Source organism: Daphnia pulex, chromosome 11, assembly GCF_021134715.1.
Source record: "Daphnia pulex isolate KAP4 chromosome 11, ASM2113471v1".
Lineage (NCBI taxonomy): Eukaryota > Metazoa > Arthropoda > Branchiopoda > Diplostraca > Daphniidae > Daphnia > Daphnia pulex.
This window is the reverse complement of record NC_060027.1, coordinates 5,437,938-5,452,434: the sequence shown is the minus strand read 5'-3', so window position 1 is coordinate 5,452,434 and position 14,497 is coordinate 5,437,938. Positions and strand designations below refer to the sequence as shown.

Genomic DNA, 14,497 nt, shown 5'->3' with positions numbered 1-14,497 from the left:
GCGCCAGACTCAAGCAGGTGCTTGCCAAACTAAAACTTGGTAAATAGGAATTCTGGTCTTCGATAGAAGGCGTGGGTTCAAATCCCACTTCTGACAATCATTATTACAAGGAAATATTTTTGGATGGCACGACGGAGAAACAAGCTGCATACAAACCAGCTTCCTACCCTAGCCCAGCCTATCCTTTCGTACTCCTCATACAAACCTCTGCATACAAGCCCGCATCCATATCTCCGGCTTATCCGAACTACCAAGTAAATATCATATCCTGGCTTCTTGCTATAATTGATACAAATAAAGAAATAAAAGTTTTAAATAAACGATTAGTCAGAGTTTACTAGCAGTAATCTTTTTTCTCCCTGCGTCGCTTAAAAATGAATTTATGCGCTACGGCCGTATGGCGTCGCTGTGTCGCTGTTTCTGAATCTGATCAAATTAAACCAATAATTGTTTATTTGAATAGAAAATTTAAAAAAAAATAATTCCATCTTTTGCGGACTGATAAAGAAAAGGGATCGAGATGAATGAACTACACACAGGTTGGGATGAGGAAGTGAGTCGGATCTAAAGTTTGTCCTAGTTGGATATTCTTTGTCTAATTATGCTAGACTAAGGTTACATGAATTATCATCCAATTGAATCTCTTGAAAAATAATAATGTCCAATCGAGCCAGATTTGAGCAGACCGACCAGAATGTGTAGCCTAATAGATAAGGTGCCAGTTTATCTTACTTATAGATGTTAAGTTATTTAGAAGTTAAGTTAAGTTAATTTTGTTTGTTAATTAGTTCAAAGAGAGACTATTTGCCGTATAAAGAGACCGTGCACCACGATCAGATTTATCGTATATTATATAGTCCCTATTTGTAAATTTATTCCTCGAATATGATTCGTTTGATCGAATGTTTATTGTTTAATCGTTTTGAACAGGGTTTTCAATGAACCAAGTTGATGAAAATATTGTATCTTGCAATTTGGTTGACGTATCACGTAAGCCTTCCCTTTTGAATATCTTAACTCCACTATAGCCCCAAAAGTGATCAGAATTGGAAACACTACCCCTCAGCCCCTACCCTTTCAAAAAAAAGAACCGCGAGTTATTACAATTTAAAAAAATTCAAATTGCTTTGATAGATGGCGTTCACTTGTCACAAGCAGACAGGCAGTGAGGCACTCAAACAGTTAGACATTTCATAAAATTTCGACCGGCTTTGGCTTTGCAACAAAATAAGGTTGAAAGTGCGGTGTGATTTTCTATCCGAATATTACATTGATTATTGAAACTGATAATGGCAAACGTTCCTGATCCTGTTGAAGTCTTGGTAATTTTAAAATACATTTTTTTATTGTTTTCTTTCAATTCAACCAATCTAACTTGTAACAACAGGACTTCAAAATGAAACAGCTGTGTAAGTTTAGAGTCACTAAAAAGGAATATGATGTACAGGACACCACATCATTGCTGGCTACTTCTAATTTGTTTGGTCTGATCTTTGTTGGGACACCTGACAAACTTGTTGTCATCAAAGTTTCAGATCTTATACAAATTGACAATACAACATCAAAAAAATCAGAAATATCATCATTTCCCATCAAGGAAATTCTTTTACCCAACAAACCTAGTTTTGTAACACTGAGCTCTGATAATCTTACCTTAATGGTGTGCCTTCAAAAATCTGGATGCTCAGTAGGTTGGATGTATGATGTTCGTGGATTTGCAAGACAGGTATGATTTAAGGAATTTCATTTTGTGTGATTGAAACAGATTTAAAATCTTTTTCAGTCAGGTGAATGGAATCCCTTCCAGGAAGTCAGGCTTTCGTCTACTGATGGAGTTACTGTGAAAGATTGTGCGTGGAACCCTGTTATACCAACTCTAGTAGCTGTCTGTCTTAGTGATGGCTCTTTAGTTGCAGTGGAGATCAACAACACTCAATTCACTATAAATAGCCTTCCATCAAGTACAGGAGCCCAGTATGTGAATATCCTATTTTGTATGTATGTTATTTTCTTAATTTTATTGAATTATTAGGTCAGTCTGTTGGAGTCCCAAAGGAAAACAGCTAGTTGTGGCCAGGCCTAGTAAACTAGTTCAGTATAAGCCTGATTTAAAGGAAGCCAAGACTATAGCGTTTAGTGGTAGCGATGTCCATATGACTCAGCCAATGGTTTGTGGACTTCAGTGGCTTTCTACAACTCAGTTCCTTGTAACGTTTGTTGATCAAAATGAACCCAATTCTCGTCCCCACCTCTACATAGTCAACGTACAAAAATCGGGGGCAACAACTTTCATAGATTATGACGATGTTTGCTACGGAAGTCCGTCTGAAAGACCACACAGGTATACGAATTTTTTTCATTTTATTATCAATATAATGAATTTTGTTTCTTTTTTAGTTATCTAACATTGAGTTTATCCCCATGGAATGTGTTATTGGCTTGTTCAGCTAACGCAATAGAAGTTGCCGTACTAGCTCAAACAGGAGCTGGAGATGCTGATCACCCTGAATGGAGGCAATGGGCACTAGAAGGTGAATGGCGAGCTGAACTACCATTAAATGAGAATGCTGAGACTAACCCGTTGGGAATGGCCATCGATACCACTAGCCAAATTCCAATCAGTTGGGATGACAATCAAACTTTACCGCCCGCACCCATTCTTTTCATACTCAGCACTCATGGTCTGCTTTGCCCGTTTCATGTTATCAATCTAAAGAACGGTGCTGCCAAATTCAATCAGGCTCCTCAAGAATTGTCGGTCACTGGTGAGAGACCAGCGCTTAGTGGAATTGGTCTCAAGGCGGCTCCATTAGCAGCTTCCACTCCATTACCTGCTGCTGGTAAAATTGCATTTCCTAGAACAAATCTTGGAGAACGATTTGCTGCATTTGCGGATGCTCCTTCCTTAGCAGTCCCAGTTACAACGAAATTACCTTCAAATCCGCCTATTTCGGACTCGTTTTTGGGCAACAAACCCCAACTTCAACCTGCCTTACCTTCAGTGACGAAAGTTGCAACTGCACCTGTTGTACCAGCTGTGAAGATAGAAGCGGTTCCGGTTGTCCCGAAAGCTACTCCACTTACTGTCAAACTTACAAGTCAAACTCCAATCGCAGATGAATCTAACATCCATTCATCCATGGGCGCTGCCGCTGCAATATTACGTGACGAAGTGGCCAAATTCGTTCAAGACTTGAAGGAATTCAAAGCTCGTTCGTTGACTTTGAAAGTTACGATCGCGAGTGATGAGGAGAAAGAACGATTGTTAAAGATGACATCCGATCTGGCTGAGTTTGGTGTGGATCTGGTCGATACTACCAAAGTGCAAGACGAAGAAGTTCGAGGCTTGTGCACTGATTTGGTAGAAGTTGCCGCCCTTTTGGAAGATGCCCGTGTTCGACGTGCTCGTCGCAAAAATTCTCATTTCTGTCATTTGCTCAAGTTACGGCCTCTAGATCCAGGCAATCGCAGAAAAATGGACGGCATTGAGCGCTTGCACGTTCACATAGAACAGCAGCTTATAGAAGCTTCACGAAGCCTAGATTCGATTAGCAGAGACCGTACTAGAGACACCCGCAAAATTGAAATCCCAATAACTCAGGTAAGCTTGTTTTATTATTATTATTACTCTAAAATATTCAGCATCCTATGATTTATTTCATCTCAGGTTATTTATGAAGCAATTAGAAACAATACGAAAGTAATATCACAGTTAAAATCTCGTGTTGAACGAATTATGGTTCAGAGCAAAGAACAGCAACTGAAACTCGCCGGTGCAGCCTTCGAAGCTTTAAGGTATTTGCCATTCATAAATTCACTTAATTATTGAATTAATTGTGTGTTCTGTAGACCAAAGAGTGGTGATGAGTCAAGAAAATGGGAGTCTGAACTGGCTGTTCTGGCTGATTCTCTTTTGTCGTCAAGTATAAGAGGAGAAGGGGAAACTCAATCACACCATCCTGTGATCCCACAAGTATCACCTGATAAACAAGCAATGTTAAGGAGTGTATTAGCGCATAGACCGGTAGCTCGGATTCGAGCCGTTCGCCCAGAATCAGTTGCAGAATCACGCTTGCTGTCAAATCTCACCGGTTTCATTCACGGTGAAGATAAGAAAGATACTTCTTCAGTTAGTCCTAAGATTTCACAAGCTCCTTCCAAGACCATATTGCCCACTGTCAAAAGTGTAAGCTATTCGACGCCACAGGAGATTAAATCAGACCTGCCTATGCCTAAAATGGGGTTACCCGATCATGGATTCAATGCTAAGGTCTCTATGGCATCGTCTCGAGTGGATTTTGCCAAACCTACTCCACGTCCGCCCTCCGAGGTCGAAGATGTTACTCCGCCGTCTTCACCAGTTAACTTGGACCAAAAGGCCAAATCTCTCGGCAATCAGCTGATGATGAGCAGTTTGAGTTTACCCTCGCGCGCTCCCGTAACTACCGTGGAAGATACAAAGCCGGTGTCTAAAATGGCCGATTTGAAACCAGTCGTTTCTTTGCCTACTTCGCTTCCACCACCTTACGAGCCCAAACCTTCTTTCTCTTCAGTGCCCACGTCAACACCTATGCTTTCGTTTGGTGCTCCCAAGAAAGACCTAAACTCACTCGGATTAGGATCGACCAGTTTGTTCGGGAAATCTTCCTTTGGTTCCGCATTTGGCGCTGCTGCATCCCCTTCTACGACTATTGCGGCTGCATCATCTAAACCAACAGCCGAAGTTACATCACCATTCTCAACTTCAGGAACGCCGGTTACCAGTGCCGCAATACCGGCTACGTCAGTTCAGCCGCAGACAACTAAGGTTGTTTCTACTTCTTCGTTTGGCTTCTCTGCTCCACCAGCTTTATCAGCCTCCGCTTCAACTCCGTCACTGGTGGCATCGAAACCGGCAGAGCCAGCCCCGACTTTAAAAACAAGTTTTTCTTTCAAAGAGCTTTCATCTCTCTCTGGATCTGCAGCTCCGGCTTCCATTACCACAACAACCGTGACGCCGGCTGCAGTAACACCTTCAAGTTTTACGTTTTCTTCTACCTCCCTAACACCTTCAGCAGCAGCAGTAACCTCTGCTATCGCCGCTACTCCCTTGCCGATTGTAGCGCCGGCTTCGACCACTTCCAACACTGATGATTCAACTACCACCGTTAAACCGTCTGTCGCACCGACAAATTTCTCTTTCAGTTTGGCTGAAACTCCTAACAGTTCCAGTACCAGTGTACCAGGAGCTACTGCTCCTTTTACTTTTAATCTCTCTGGAACCGGTTCAGCTACTACTAGTTCCACACCCACAGGATTTGCAGCACCTTCTTCCACTCCTGTTGCTGGGTCATTGTTCTCTTTGACTCCATCAAATAAAGCACCCGTCGCCTTTGGTGTAGTTAATACTTCAAGTGTGTCCAGTCCCTCAATCTTTGGTCAAGCAGCAGCACCCGTTGTCCCAACAACGACACCAGCGGCCACATCTGTCTTTGGCCAAGCACCACCTCTAGTTCCCGCGACAAGTACCTCCGATTCAGGCGTGGCAACTTTATTTGGCCAAAGCAAACCAATCCAGAATGTATCATTGACTACTGCTGCCCCTGTCACTCAATCCGCTCTTGGACTGGCAGTTGCTCCCACTAGCACACCTTCCGCCTTGTCGCCAGCACCAGCCACCACCACAATTTTTGGTCGTCCATCAGCAGCCCCTGGAAGTTTGTTCGGTCAGTCTGTAACGACTGCCGGACCTTTCCCATCTTCCTTCGGACAGATTGGGTTTGCCCAGCCTACTTCAACAACTTCGACTACATCAAGCACCTCAGTCTTTGGACAGTCAAGCTTTGCCAAACCAGCTCAGGCTAGTGGAGTACAGCCGACTTCATCCTTTGGTTCACCCTCCGTGTTTGGGCAATCAAGTGGTGGAACACCCAGTGGATTGTTAGCAGGGAGCGTTTTTGGACAAGGTGCGGCTCCAGCAACAACCGCGATCAAACCGCTGTTTGGGGTATCTACATTTGGACAAACATCTGTGAATGCTCCTACTTCTTCAGCTCCAAATGCCAACCAAGGATTTGGTGCCGGTTTGTTTGGTAGCATGGGACTCGGTGGTACCCCAACCTCTGCCAACGCTAACCGCAATGTTTTCGGCGGATCGTCTGTATTTGGTGGTGGCACTCCATCTGGTAATTTAACATTTATGTGTGTTTATTTTTTCATCTTCTTACGATTAAGCTAATTTAAGGTCAAGGAACGTTCGGAGCGACTTCTGCGCCATCTTCTTTTGGTGTTCAACCTACTACTGCTGCTCCAGCTTCTTCGTTTGGCAGTACTTCACCGCCAAGTTTTGGAGGCTTTGGACAAGCCCAACCCGCATTCGGAGGAGCTGCGACCTTCGGTGGTTCCCCGCTATTCGGAAGCAAACCGACGTTTGGTGGTGGAGCAACATTTGGTTCTCCCGTAAACAGCAATGTTGCGCCAAAACCAGAAGCGGGTAACAATAATATTTCTATTCATCCATTTTCTTTTATTCATAATGTTTCTTGAAAGGATTTGGTGCCTTTGCTGCTTCCAGTAACGTCCCTACATTTGGAGTACTTGCAAACTCTGGACCATCTTTTGAAACTTTGGCAAGTAGCGGTAATGCCCAACCAGCCTTTGGAGGTGCAGCTTTTCCAGCAAGCAATCCACCATCATTTGGAGGGTAAGTCGGAACAATAATTTGTGCATAGTCTTCAAATTCTATTGAAGTGCTTAAACTTGAATCTACAACTTTTTTTTTTTAGGGGAAGTTCTTTTTCGTCGTGGCGTTAAATTCGTTGAAAGCTTCCTCTATTCTGGCCAAATTTACACTTATAGTTTTCTTTTAGATTGCCATTGAAATTTTGGAAATGGAAAATACACGCGTCCTTTGTAAACACGCTGTTTTGGGCATTGAATAGTTTATAATGAAATATTTCTAAAAGTACTTTCTTCATTTTTATCTTAAATGTCCTTTAAACAAAAGTCATTCGCTTACGCAAATACTCTCATTTCGTCGTTGCACTTCTGCAAGGCCCACTATTTTATTGCAGGATTTCATAACTGTTTTCCATTTATTATTGATTTTTGTAAATTACCTTTCGGTCACTCGCTTTGTTGATGCCTTCGTATCAGGAACGATTAAGGATAAAAACAAACTTATCGGTATTTAAAATATTTCCAGTGTATTTTTTAACTTGCGCTTTTCTAAACCATTGTTAAGAAAACTCATCTTCAAATCAAGATTTTAATAAGTACTTATGAATTTTGTTCCATAAAAATCATGTTCATAGGAAGAGCATCTCTTATAAGAATGATTCGGTTCTGGTGAATTTTCTCTAAATCTTCTACATATCCAAACCAATAGATAACTAGGCCCGGTCCAAATCTACGCATTTATAAATCAAGGTAAAATTATTCTTCAATTATAATGTTATTTTGGTGTGAATAAGTAGCTATAATGTGTTCCCAAAAACATACCTGTTCCAGTAGCTATAGAGTTGATCTTTTAAATATCCACGATGAACTTCTTCGTCTCCGAAAAGAGCTTTACTTTCGATCCAGTTTATCACTTGCCCATCAACAGCTATACAGAATTTTAAAAACATGTGATGTAGATGGCAATAATAATTTACATACAAATCTTTAATGTTTGTGAGATACATACCTACAGGGATTTCTAATTTAATGTCAGGTGTTTTGTCATATCCCTTCACTCTTAGATGTTCTTCATGAAGAAATGAAACCCGACACTTTTCCAATTCCATTCGAAGTCGGATTTCGTATTCATATCCTACAGACCTACGCAAAAAGGATTAAAAATTAGAGAGGTTAATCTCAACTGTTATTAAGATAATGAAAAATTATATACTGTTTGGTAGCTTCTGCTATTGGCCCATATTCATCATCTTCAAGCAAGCACTACACATATCAATAAATGTGTTCATTAGATATCAAAAAGAGTTGATTTAAATTATATATGAAAAGTTACAAGATATGTCTCAAATGCCAGGTCTCTATCATCAATCAATGCAGTATTCTTCATTAATGTTGAGACCAACAGCTTTGCTGGTTCTGGATGAAGGGAAATATTATTCCTGGAGAACATATTGTAAAAAAAACAATCCTACTTGTCTTGTCACTTTTCTGATAGTGCCTTTCTATAATGGATCGTGCAAGCAGGGCTGGAGTTAACCCGTTTTCATCTGACAATCTTATGAGTATCCCTGGTTCTTCACTCATTGATATTGAGTTTGTATATCTAATGAAAAAGATTTACAGGATCAGTTATTTGACAAATGTGTAAAGACCAACAAATATATTTTTTTAAATTGCCTTTTGTACAAAACTTCAACTGCTTCTGAAGTAGTTAATCTTCCATGTGAGCCCTTCATTCGTCTCTGGCATTCTTGTGCGACAACACACTTCAACGTATCGACTGAGAGCCTGCATTTCAATTTCAATTTCAATTCATTTCGGTTAATGACTTACTTCAATTGTATAAACTACTCACTGCGGAAAAAGCTTTTGCAGGGTTTGAACTCTATTTCTGTATGGTAATTTATACACAGAATCTAATAGAGAACTGTATGTTGTTTTGCTTATGACTCGCGCCATTTTTAAATATTTTCCCCATATGCCCTATGTTAGTTATATTTGGCAGCGTTGCATTCTACCTCATTCATCGTTGCAGTTTTTGTGTTTCAATGGACGACAATAGCATGACAATAATACTAGTGAAGTGAATTTGATGTGGTAAAAGTACAACTGAAGCAAATTTGAAGAAAAATCCATTGTTTTGTTTGAAGAAGGAAATTTGCACTATAGACGTAGTTTCCTTGTGAAATGTTTTTAATAATCAGAGCGTTTCCTAAGTAGAAAAATGGCTAGAAACGGAACTCACTTCAGCGATTCGCATTTCGAGAAAAAATTAAACAATCTCAAGGATACTCAAGAAAGCATTCAAGGCCTCTCTACATGGTGTCTTAATCATAAATCAGATTTGAACCACATCATCAAATGTTGGCTAAAAGCAATAAAAAAGAGTAAACCTGAACAATGTCTTACATTGTTTTACCTCGCCAATGATGTCATCCAGCACAGCAAAAAGAAGAACTTGTTAGACCTTGTTTCAGCTTGGGAATTTGCACTGAAAGAAGCTACTCCATATGCAAGGTATTTTGGAAAATTAATAATAGATGTGTTATTGTGCAATTAGTAATTCATTGATCATTATGTTATTTTTGCAATTTTTTATTTATTTTGTTTACATTCAGAGAGGAGAAAGTACGAACTCGTGTGTTACGTATTTTCAAAATTTGGGAAGAAAGAGATGTCTACAGTAACTCTTTTGTGGATGAGCTATCAATGTTATTGGATTCTCCTATGAAAACTGAAACAAAACCTACTGTGAAGCAAAGTTCTGATTTTGAAGTAATAATCTTAATACTTTTGAATGAACACAATTTAATTATTTGTGTATTTTATTCTTTCAGTCCAGCCATCTGATTGACAAGATCCACCAGTGTAGGACTTTGGAAGAGGATACTGACCTGAAGCAGCGGACATTGACTGAATCTAAGGTTTATAGAATTATTGCAATGCTGTTTTAAAAATGGTTTTGCAAAAGAAAAGTTCTTATTAGGTCAAGATAACTGAGGTTGACGTACTTCGAGCTTGTGTTAAAGAGCGTCGTAAAACCGATGATTTTTTCAATGAGTTCGATACCAGTGTCGGAAGAATGGAGGAGTACGTTAAAGCCCTAGAAGTTGAAACGCGGGAGAGAGCATCCCTCATAAGTTTTCTGGAACAAGCAGATCTTTTTTACGAAGCACAGCGAGGAGAGTTCAAAGTTGTTTGCACGGTAACATCTCAACTTGTTTTGTTTTTTTATTTCCTCTGTGGTTTTCAATTGAAAGTTTTTTAATATGTATATTTCTTCTTTGCACTAATGTTTTATAGGCTTACAAGCAATTTGGAAGTAGAATAAAGGGTGTTAAGCGTAAGCTCGAGGAAATGATGCAAAGTCTCCCCAAAACAAGTGAAACAAAGCAGGCTCATATGGCAAATATCGATGCTCCGTCGCCTACATCATCGACAGTGTCTGACTTGGAGCTTCCTGATGCATTTGTTCAACCTAGAAGAACTGGTGAAAGTTCACGTAAACAACAAGAAGTTATGCAAGCCATGGATCTCGATTCTAGGATCACTTCCTTCCTGGCAGCAGGTCCTCAGGGTCTTGGTGTAAGTAACAATATCTTATCAACAAGAAATTTAAAAAAAAAATTGTAATGACCATATTTTGAATTAGGGATCGTTTTTGTCGGCAAGTCCGGTCAAATCGGATACTCCCAACGTGCAAGCCTGCCTACCAAGCAAGCCTGTCTTGCCACCTTCTGTTGATACCTATCCATTTTATCCAGCAGTCAACAGCCCTTTTGGCAACCTTGCATCATTATTGGTTCCGCCGCCACCGCCGCCTCCTCCACCCCCCTTAATGCCGCCTCCCGTATTTCAGGATCTACCACGACCAGAACCGCCTCCACCGCCACCGATTTCTCTACTCGGTCCAAAACCCTGGTCGAAAAACAGTCCGGTCCACCACCCTCTACCTTCGCGAATACCTTCTTGGGGTATGGAAGAATCAGTTAGCAACAACGGAACCAGCAAAATCAATAGTCATCATACGTCAACATACTTTCCATCTCAAGACGTTGATCTCAGGTTATAATCATCCCTTAATCATGATTTATAAATGGCTTAAATTTGTTGCCTACCTAATTACCTTCCTTTAACATCTTTTTTATTATTGTTGTTATTTAATTTAGAAGTGGCCAGCGGCCGATCGATCATCGCAATCTTATTTCGCTAACAAGTGGCCCGGATAAGTATTCGCCACCGACTTCTGATCCCCATAGTAGTATCGAACCTTCTATCGGGGAAGAGGAGATTTCAAGCTGGCTCAAAGACGTTCTAAAGGCACAAGAAGCAAGGGAGCGTAAACCGGCCGATTTGAATGAGCAAGTTTTAAATCTTTTGGATTCTTTCGATCATGACCAAGGCAACTTTTTGTCGCGAGACGGTCAAGTGTCGGGAGGAACGCCAGCTGGAGGGACAAAGATAAAGAGCCTCATCGACTCTCACCATCCTTATTCGAATCACCACTCCCGGGTAACGCCGACATCAAAAACTACTTTTGTTGGCAGTGAGCAATCCCGTAGCGAGGCCCCACCTGTTATACCAGATCCTCCTTCAAAAGTACCTAGCCTAATGGCGACTGTGTTGTACCCGGATCGACCCCCATATACAACTGCAGGATTGGATAGTAGCGCAACTCGTCACCCGTTTGATCAACAATCGCCACGAGCCCGAAGCATCAACAGCTCAGCAACGTCAACTTTAAGCCCTTCGATTCGTGGGTTCAGCCCTGCACGTTTTTCCCGCCCACCATATCCGCGTGGATCACGGTGGTAGCGGCTGTTGACATCGAAAATGTGTGTCTAATAACGCTACTGGTTATCATGACTCTTCAATTTTATAAACAAGCACATCATCAGGACCGGTCGTCGGTGAATTTCGGATCTCTTCCTGACTAGATTGTTAATTTTTCTTCCTTTTTTTCCCTCGCATTGTTTTGTGTCATTTATCTTAAACAAGTGAATTGGCTTCTGGCATCATGAGAAGAATTCTTATTGTTTGGCCACATGGCGGCATATATCCTCATTCGCTTGCCTCCTGTGTGTGTTGTGTATGTGACAGAACTAATCCTATCTTTAAATAGTCACGTAAACTAGATTGATTTACCTTAAACAAAACAAAATGAGATGACAACCAGATACTATGAGGTTGTAAAACGGTTCTTTAGGCTGCCAGAGTAGAGAGAGAGAGAGAGTAAATCCCTCCGGAAGGGAAGTATGGTCAAATTACACCGGCTGGTTGACAAACACTTTGAGTACTTGGATCATTGATCAGAGCTGCTCGGCAATTTACTTCTCGTTTACCCAACGGTTGGTCTGCACCACCTTGGGGAATGAACGATTTTATTTTGATTATTATTATTTTCACAACAAAAATTTAGTACTACGTGAAAATTGCACTGCCAAAGCAAACAGAGCGCAACGTATTCGAATCAATCGTCTATTCCTGAAAGACCGCCGGCTACGTTTCTGGTAATTTTTTACTTGTTTTTTTTTTTTTTTTTTTCATGTAAATTACTTTTATTCAAACACCGTAGCGGAACAGATGATTTTAACACATAATGGTATTGCATAGTGATTTTTCGTTTCGCGTCAAATTCAAGTGCAATACGTTATTGAGTTCCGATTTTTTAATTTTTTTTTCGTTCTTGTTTTTGATTGGCCAATTTTGATTCTAAGATACAAGTGAAAGCGCGTTGTTATTTTCCCCGTTATTCAATAAATAATGTGTTGATGAATCGCGCTAACTGCCAATATGGAACGATTCGTACAATAGTTTTTTAATCTTCTTTAAATATTATGTGTTGCTCCTTAAGATAAGGAAACGAAGTAGTAAGAACGAGCCCGCGAATCTCCACGTATTGCTTCTACGGTATTCGTAAACTTCATCTATCTCGAAATCTCCAAACATTTGATCTCCCAAGTCACGCTTCGTTTAAAGTTTTTTAATCCAAACTAAAGGGTGATATGTTATGCATAGTTATTTTCGACTGTAGACCAAAGTTTTGTTCTCAAAGTTCCCCAATTGTGTGATAAAGCAAACAATAAAGTAAGGATGCCTTTCATTACGGGACCTGACATCTTTCCTGGGTTTCGGTTGGGTACACTCACGTTTTGCCGATCTCTCAGGAATGTAAAAAAGTGCAATCTGCTATCTTCCGACAATGTATTTTTATACCCACGTTATTATTGAGTGCCACATAATCTGTGATACATTTTTCATGCCTATTATGGAAAGTGAATAAAAATGACAAATTTTTGTTTATGCCTGCCTTGTAACAAAAATGTGTTGTATCTCTTGGAACAGAATTTTTCACGAATTGCAAAAACAAACTTATTTTTCGACGAAAAATTCATGCATTTTTTATGAATCGGTAACGTACAGAAACAAAAAAAAAACAGCGGTCTATTAAATTCCAAACAATTCACTTGACATTTGACTGTTGCGAAAAAGAATTTCATCAAAAAGTTACTGTCAGATGTCAGAAATTTAAAACTTAAAAAAAAAACTCTTGCTTACTTAATATTATTTGCCAACCACACACATGTATATCTAAACGAGATGATACGTGTATACGAGAGGTACATATATACCTCAACCTGATGTGTTGAGGGTTCACACGCGTGTACAAATGTATCATTTCAGTTGTTTGCATTTTTCAGTCAACTGCATTAAGTATTGGGTTTCTCTAACTTATCGTCAGCGAGTATATGCGAATTTGACGCCCTTCCATTTTGTATTTCACTCGATCGGTGTCGGAATCACAAACAAGCGTGATTCGTCCTTCTAGTCGCCATAACGTTTTCTCATGTTTTGGAGAGAGTCTTTGGAATTCACGCGTTGACAACGCAGAAGGCCATCGACAGACTGAAAACGGTGACGCTGGCAACGTGACGACAAAGACGTCGATGGCGAGCGCTTGAAGGGCGCAGATCAAAGTCAAATAGACATATATCGATCCATCGACCCAAAAAAGCTTACATTTTCCTTTTTTGGGGATCCGCGTAGCGTTCATTTCCTGACAAGTATATACGTATATATATATATACCGGGGTACCGGGGGAGGCCGTGTAGCAGCAGCTCAATTTTGTAAGCCAACGGCCCCAACGCCCCAAACGGAGACTATCGAAATAATAAATTTTGCTAAGAGCTTACTTTTCGCTGAAGGGTTGACAACTTCTTAGCCAGAGTGTACGAGACTCGGAAGTTTGGGTTTAAATTTCACTTAAATAAAATGTAGGCCTATTCAACTTTGGTTTCTTTCAAAGAATCCAGCGATAAGGGAAGTCCGTTTATCAGAGTTTGTCTTATTACTGCTGGTGAATTTAGCGACGGCTCGCCACTTAAGTTGTTGTGCTTCTTAAGGGAAAACCGCAAAAGGCTGTTTGAAAGAAAGGTTTGCAATATGCAGAAAGGTTGGCGTATGACTGAATCTTTTCCTGTGAAACATCACACCGGGAATGAAATAATTAATAAAAACAAAAGAGATAAAAGACAAAATGAAGCGAATGCGTCCCCTTTGAAAAATAAATGTATACAGTTATGTGCATATGTAACTTATACATTATGTTGGAGACGTAAGCTAGTAGTTACATAACATTATGATGCACGTGAAAAAATGGAACCAAGCCTGAAATCGATCGGGCACGCATGTTTAGAAAATAAACAAAAAAATATCATACAAAACAAATACTTCAACTCATTTTGTCAATCTAATTATTATAGATGAATAGATCCTCAACGAATTGCCAGATATATATTAATGACGATCGCATAGTTAATCAATCTTTAGTCAGAAGGT

General features: G+C 40.1%; 3 protein-coding genes across 4 annotated transcripts; 2 read left to right on the top strand and 1 right to left on the bottom strand.

Annotated features, from left to right (window-relative positions):
* Positions 1-1,137: 1,137 nt before the first annotated feature.
* LOC124207701 (nuclear pore complex protein Nup214-like) lies at positions 1,138-6,896 on the top strand. The gene is made up of 10 exons (XM_046605285.1): positions 1,138-1,322; positions 1,388-1,726; positions 1,784-1,974; positions 2,033-2,341; positions 2,398-3,601; positions 3,668-3,795; positions 3,850-6,164; positions 6,224-6,472; positions 6,529-6,682; positions 6,765-6,896. The coding sequence occupies exons 1-10, from the start codon at positions 1,290-1,292 to the stop codon at positions 6,790-6,792; spliced, it is 4,950 nt and encodes a 1,649-aa protein (XP_046461241.1). The 5' UTR covers positions 1,138-1,289; the 3' UTR covers positions 6,793-6,896.
* A 265-nt stretch (positions 6,897-7,161) lies between these two features.
* On the bottom strand, positions 7,162-8,670 carry LOC124207703 (CDAN1-interacting nuclease 1-like). 2 transcript variants are annotated; one of them, XM_046605288.1, is made up of 8 exons: positions 8,513-8,651; positions 8,335-8,445; positions 8,130-8,260; positions 7,991-8,073; positions 7,871-7,920; positions 7,667-7,800; positions 7,480-7,585; positions 7,162-7,387 (listed from the first exon to the last, which is right to left on the bottom strand). In XM_046605288.1, exons 1-8 carry the CDS (start codon positions 8,614-8,616, stop codon positions 7,258-7,260), a joined length of 849 nt encoding a protein of 282 aa, XP_046461244.1. In that variant the 5' UTR covers positions 8,617-8,651; the 3' UTR covers positions 7,162-7,257. The 2 variants fall into 2 exon arrangements, with proteins under 2 accessions (XP_046461244.1, XP_046461243.1); XM_046605287.1 differs by having other exon boundaries at positions 7,480-7,800; positions 8,513-8,670.
* A 210-nt stretch (positions 8,671-8,880) lies between these two features.
* On the top strand, positions 8,881-12,763 carry LOC124207702 (regulation of nuclear pre-mRNA domain-containing protein 2-like). Its single transcript, XM_046605286.1, has 7 exons — positions 8,881-9,174; positions 9,276-9,432; positions 9,495-9,581; positions 9,644-9,862; positions 9,961-10,242; positions 10,310-10,722; positions 10,827-12,763. The coding sequence occupies exons 1-7, from the start codon at positions 8,882-8,884 to the stop codon at positions 11,470-11,472; spliced, it is 2,097 nt and encodes a 698-aa protein (XP_046461242.1). The 5' UTR covers position 8,881; the 3' UTR covers positions 11,473-12,763.
* Positions 12,764-14,497: the final 1,734 nt, after the last annotated feature.